The following is a 6000-nucleotide window of genomic DNA, read 5'->3' as shown; positions in this document are numbered from 1 at the left end:
TTGTTAAATTGTATTATCTTGCTGCAGTACAACCGAAAGCTATACAAAAGGCTTTTTGTCTACGACAGACAATAACACCAACATTAACACAAACAGATTTAGATTTCATTAAATGGTTTCGCTTTTATGCATGTCTAATGTAACAGATGGACCAAACAGTAGCTGTTTGAAGTATGAATTTTAGAAAAACACCAAAAGCACCTTTTCTTTAAAATCTGTAAGATGAATACTTTTGTAAAAAAAAAAACCTGCGAAGTATACAAAAGCACCTTCTGTGATGACCATGAAGCTAAATATTTGAATACTTCAATAAGCAATATGTATGCATTAAAAAGTAAATACTGTTGAACTTTACTCATTAAAAAAAAATGCTGATGGTTGCTTATGGCACACTGTCCTCGCACTGTTTTCCAAAACCTTCAAAAGAGCCCGAATAGTTACGAATCACTTCCTGTATACAAAAAAGCTTGAAAAGAGCAAAAAGGCGAGTCGCTCCAGCCACTTTTACAAATCCGGCATCATTCATTCTTTGAGACGTCAGCTGTACCTTCCTTCTCTTGGCAAACAACAAAGTTCCTTCCAAAGCATTCGTATTTCCTATTTACAAATGTTGCCGCATTTAACGAGGCAGAATCGTCTACCCCAATCGGTAGTGTCTTATATACAGCACGTTACGTAACCGACATGCCTACACTGTGGTCACTGACAGTAGGGAGTTGTACACCTGTGTCCCTTCGGGGGACTTTGTACCATGGGTCAACAGTTCCTGGATGGTCATCCAGTTGTCGAAGATTTTTTTGTTGCGCTTCTTCATCATCTTTTTGTGACTCAAATCAATGATGTTGACTTCCTTCTTATCTTCTGTCATTCCTCCTTGCTCCTTAAGACAGTCCATTCGGCTCTGCTTCATAAATTCCCTCCGCTGGCGCTGCTCTTTGGCACGGACGGCGTGCTGCTTGCGTTCCTCCTTGCTCCAGTAGCGACCCATCTTCAGCTCGCTGGCGGCATCGTCGTCCGTGGTCATTCCGCTGCGTTCCTCCCTGATACGCAGTGCACGTTCTTTCAGGAGCTTGTCCCGGACGGGGCGCTTGGTTATGTAGCGAGTCCCGTCGCTGCGGATCTTCACTTTCCATTCCATCTTGGGTTCCAAGTCGGCAGAAGCGACAGGATCCCGGCACATGCTGACTAAACTCATCTGACTTTGTGCGTACTCAACTGACTTTTGCTGGATTAGCTGCATGTAGCTCTGGTAGTGCTGGGCGTGCGCTGGGATGTGGGCGTGCTTGTAGGGTGAATTGCGTTTGCGTTCCCTGGTTTCAGGCTGGGTGGAAACATCCAACTCTTTCGAAGGAGTTTGCCGACTACTCCTGCTGGGGCTGTGCGCCTCTTGGACCGGTGACAGTAGAGGCTTCGAAATTCTGTTGGAAGTAACGCTACTTGCTCCAGCTTCCTGATTTTCATTTCCACGCCGCAGGGAGTTGTCGGGCGAGAGCTCTAGAGTAAGCGGAGTGCTGCGGCAACTTTCGCCGGTGTTGTAGGCGCTGGAGCTGTCCTTGTCTGACTTCTCCGGGAGTTCGCTGATGTCGGCCAGCTCGTGGCGTCTCGCATCCACACTGGTGTTGTAGTTGCGGAAGCCGCTGTTGTGCAGCATCCAGGACTGTTCGCGGCACTGCTCGCGCAGCTGTTGCATACGATGCGCTCTGACTATGCTCAGGCACTCTAGCTCGATGCTACGAAGCTCCTCGTTTAAAAGCTCCAGCTCTTTGTCTACGCCTTCCTCGCCACCCTGCCCACCGGCCACACTCCCACCAGTCCACAAAAGGCTCTGCTGTGGGCTTCCGCCGCTGGCCGCGCTCTGCACCTGGCACTTAAGCTCCAGCAACTCACGAAATCGCTCGCATTCATCCGCATGAAAGTCACCCAGAAAATCAGCATCCGCGTAGTCGGCGGAGATGAAGGACTCGCTGCTGAAAGGCAAGTCGCCGCTGCCCAGCGTGTCTTGACTGTAGTTGAGTCTACGTCGACTGCCTAATGTCGTGGATGCGCTGGTCTGGTCATCTGCTAGGTTCTCCTGCTCAGAGCTTTCATCATTACGGGTGCTGTCATCCGTGCGGCCAAGTCCGCTGTCTTTCTCATGCTGGTGGGACAGAAGTGTGGCGGTGTCCGTTGTACCTCCATCCTCTTCAAGCTTCTTCTGTAATGAAAGCAAATGTGAAATTATGTTATTGCCAGATTACTGAAATTATGTTTTCAGTTTAAGGCCAATTTAAGTTAATGTCCATCATCTTTTAGACCAGGGGTGCCCAACCCTGTTCCTGGAGGGCTACTGTCCTGCAGATTTTAGCTCCATCCCCAATCAAACATAGCTGAAGCAGCTAATCAAGGTGTTCAGGGTTGCTTGAAAATTACAGATAGGTGTGTTGGAGCTGGGTTGGAACTGAAGTCTGCAGGACGGTAGCCCTCCAGGAGCAGGGTTGGGCACCCCTGTTTTAGACAAACACATTTGGAGTTATTTTAGTAAATGTCCTTGCTCTTTTAAGATTATAGTGGGAGAAAACAAGGATCAGGGAACAACTTCGTACTTTAAAGCACAAAATGTACATTCATCCTTCGCAAAAGTAATCCACATGGCTCCAAAGGGTACTAAAGGTCTTTTGCAGGTAATCAATGTGATATTGTAAGAAAAATATAAATTTTTTAAACTTTATAAACTATAATAACTAGCTTCTGGTAACAACGACGCCATCGATAAACTCTGAAGTTGTTCCCTGATCCCTGTTTTCTACCATTATTAAGCAAGGAGATTTATTAAAATGACTCCAAATGTGTTCATCTGAAAGATGATGGACATATGTATCTCGAATTGCTTGATGGTGAGTAAATCATGGGGTAATTTTGAAATTATCCCTTTAAGTCCTGGCTTTAGCGTGGTACCTGTTGAAGATCTCAGTGATGGATGTAATTGTGATTGATATTTTGGCTTTTCCTTCACGACAGGCCAAGCTATGACTGACAATGTGATGGATGATTTACTGTACCTTCTGAAGCATGCTTGCAGTAAACTGCATAGCCTGATGGTGCTGTTGCTCCAACATATCCATGTGCAGGTCATCCAGATAATCATTCCTGTCATCATCCATCCATCCCTCATCCAGCTAAAACAAAAACAATAGGACAAATACTATCACCTGTCCTTCAGTGTTGCTCAAAAGCAAAGTGTGGTATTTGTGTTGTTTAGTTTGTGTAGCTCACCTGTATCTCCGGCCGAGCCAACAGCAGACAGACATTTGGATGTTCTTCACTGGTTAAAAGAGCTACAGCCTCCTCGCGATTCTGGATCTCAATGCCATTTATCTACATTGGGGACAGATTGGAGATTTGCTCAGACAAATGCCTTGATTATGACATCATATAAGAGAAATGATATTGGTTAGTGTCCGGCTGATATAAAGCTAACCTGGATGATTCGATCGCCCTTTTGGATTCGTCCATCTTTCGCAGCAATGCTGTTCGGATCAATCTATACAATGAAAATTAATGGTTACAAAGTGTAAAGATAGCAAATTAAATGCTAATCTAATTACCAATGTAGTTTTCAAAACATAACCGATACCATAACCGATTATTCAGACTGATATCTGCTGATACCGATAGTTTGGTGGTTATATTAACTCAATTCTAAAACTAAATTCAAATTTTCTGAATGTTGTTTATTCACATAATGACCATTAATATTGAAGATTAGTGATGTTTCTTTACATTTTCAGATTAAGAGGAAATATCGTCTATGACAATCGGCTGTTTTTAAGGTATCGGACGATATCCGATAGTGAGAATTTAAAGTATTGGCCGATACATTGGTGCATCTCTACTATTTATGATACAATTTCACAACTTACCTCGCTGACATAGATTCCCGTTTCATCCTCATCATCTGTCCTGTAGCAAACGGTTAACCCCAACTTATCCTGGACATTAGTTCTGTATAAATCCACTTCCTAAATAAAAAACGACATTTTAAATTTCAAAGATAACTACAACACCATGGACATGTGAATGCATATATGTGCTGTCTTAATCTAAACCCTTACACAATTTGCCTAGATAAAACTGTCGCCATCTCTCGAGTTACGCGCCAAGTCTTGTTCATCATGTATCAGCGCTTGTAATCTACAAGACACAGGCGGAAATCACAACACTCGTGGTCTCGTATCACAGCTTCGGGGAGGAAGTGGCTGAATATTACAGTTGACCAATCAAACAGAAATGCCAGCAATTAAAGCTCCACCACATGAGCTTGTGTGAATAAACAACATCTCAATCACATCATGAACTTTATGGCCAGGTTGGGGAAGCTGTGGTGTGCGGTAAGCCGGTTAGTTTATTGCATTACGCAATTACAAATGTCTGCCAGCACAGCACTATGGTACGAAAAGACTATTGAAGATTATTTCTACTTTTTCTTCTTTTGTCTTTGAACTGCAAAGAAGAACATTAATCAGGGGGCTTGCATTCAAATTGGCCCCATTTTAATCATTGATCTCTGTCTGGTGAGACCCCAGAGACCCTTGGGGCATAATGAGAGGTCGCAGAGAGTGCTGCGTGCCGAGCATCTGCCGCTATAAGTCACCGAACTTCATCTCTTTATGGACTCACCATCATAACTCTCTGTCCGCCATTGGAATTATAACCTAATCTGTCTACTCCTAAACATACACTATCAGATCCATCACGTCAGTCAGTCTTCTAATTCGAACCCATTCAATTATCATCTCTCATCGATGTGTAAGTCAATGGCAGGGGTAAATAATGATATCACCGTCTTGCATCTGTTCGAGGGAACCAGACTACTCGATATCCATGCTGACCACTACAGTGCCTCTGTGTAAGGGTAAAGAGGGTCAATTCCTAGATTGGAGATGGTTAGTCAGGAGATACCTGGCATCACCAGGCTATGTCCCAATGCCCCTTTTAGGGCAGATGGATGGGGAAATGGCAGGGAAGCGTGTGGATTACCTCATATTCCAGTTCTTCTCTCTCTATCTCATGCTGCATGCCCTCTAGGAAATCATTGGGGTCGAAGTACTCATGACCAGCAGAGTGCCTGTAAAACATAAAACCACACCATATAAAATATATATTGTTGAAAAACTGAAGTAGAGCCACAGAGTAACCAGCATTTTAACATTTTAATGGACTAAATTTTATAATACAGCAAAGCTATGTTTTGGTGAATTGATAGTGACTGTATGTGTGCAAAAAAAATATTATTATAAGACTCAACACAATAGACTTTTAATGACAAAGATTAGATAATGAAAGAAAATAACAAGTCGTCAGGGTTTTATAAACATCCCATTATGGGTAAAGCAAAAGTCGGGAAAACAACATTGCATCACTGCAAAAAATGACATTCTTAATTAGTATTTTTGTTTTGTTTTAAGTACAAATATCTAGAAATTCTTAAATCAAGATGCATTTTCTTGATAAGCAAAATGACCTAAGAAAATAAGTGTAGTTTTTAGACCAAAAAAATATCAAATTTAAGTTAATTTGTGCATTAAAAAATCTGCCAATGGGTTAAGATTTTTTTTCTTGAATTAATTGTTTACGAAAAAGTTAAGATTTTTTTCTTTTCCATTGGCAGATTTTTTTTATTTGTTTTAAGCAAAAAACAAATAATTTAAAACTAACTTGCGTCTAGTTTTAGACCAAAAAGATCAAACTTAAGTGAATTTTTGCTTTAAAACCAAAAAAGCAAAAAAAAAAAAAAAATCTGCCAATGGGGAAAGATATTTCTTCATGAATTAAGTGTTTACGAAAAAAGTTACGATTTTTTTCTTTCCCCATTGGCAGATTTTTTTTATTTGTTTTAAGCAAAAAATTTATAAATTAAAATTAACCTGCGTCTAGTTTTAGACCAAAAAGATCAAATTTAACTGAATTTTTGCTTTAAAACAAAAAAAAAAAAATCTGCCAATGGGGAAAGATATTTTTTTC

General features: G+C 41.4%; 1 protein-coding gene across 3 annotated transcripts in view; it reads right to left on the bottom strand.

The window, feature by feature from the left end:
- Positions 1-238: 238 nt before the first annotated feature.
- The window catches only part of pdzrn3b (PDZ domain containing RING finger 3b), a 111991-nt gene continuing 106229 nt past the window's right edge, over positions 239-6000 (bottom strand). For all 3 annotated transcript variants that reach the window (XM_065279786.2, XM_065279788.2, XM_065279787.2), the window contains 6 exons: positions 5017-5104; positions 3900-3998; positions 3458-3520; positions 3253-3354; positions 3039-3155; positions 239-2194 (listed from right to left, as the gene is read on the bottom strand). In XM_065279786.2, coding sequence (XP_065135858.2) covers positions 689-2194; positions 3039-3155; positions 3253-3354; positions 3458-3520; positions 3900-3998; positions 5017-5104 — 1975 coding nt within the window. In that variant the 3' untranslated portion in view covers positions 239-688. The remainder of the gene's footprint in view (positions 2195-3038; positions 3156-3252; positions 3355-3457; positions 3521-3899; positions 3999-5016; positions 5105-6000) is intronic.

The sequence above is a fragment of the Paramisgurnus dabryanus genome, chromosome 7 (assembly GCF_030506205.2).
Source record: "Paramisgurnus dabryanus chromosome 7, PD_genome_1.1, whole genome shotgun sequence".
NCBI classification, from domain to species: domain Eukaryota; kingdom Metazoa; phylum Chordata; class Actinopteri; order Cypriniformes; family Cobitidae; genus Paramisgurnus; species Paramisgurnus dabryanus.
This window is presented reverse-complemented; position numbering and strand designations above follow the sequence as displayed.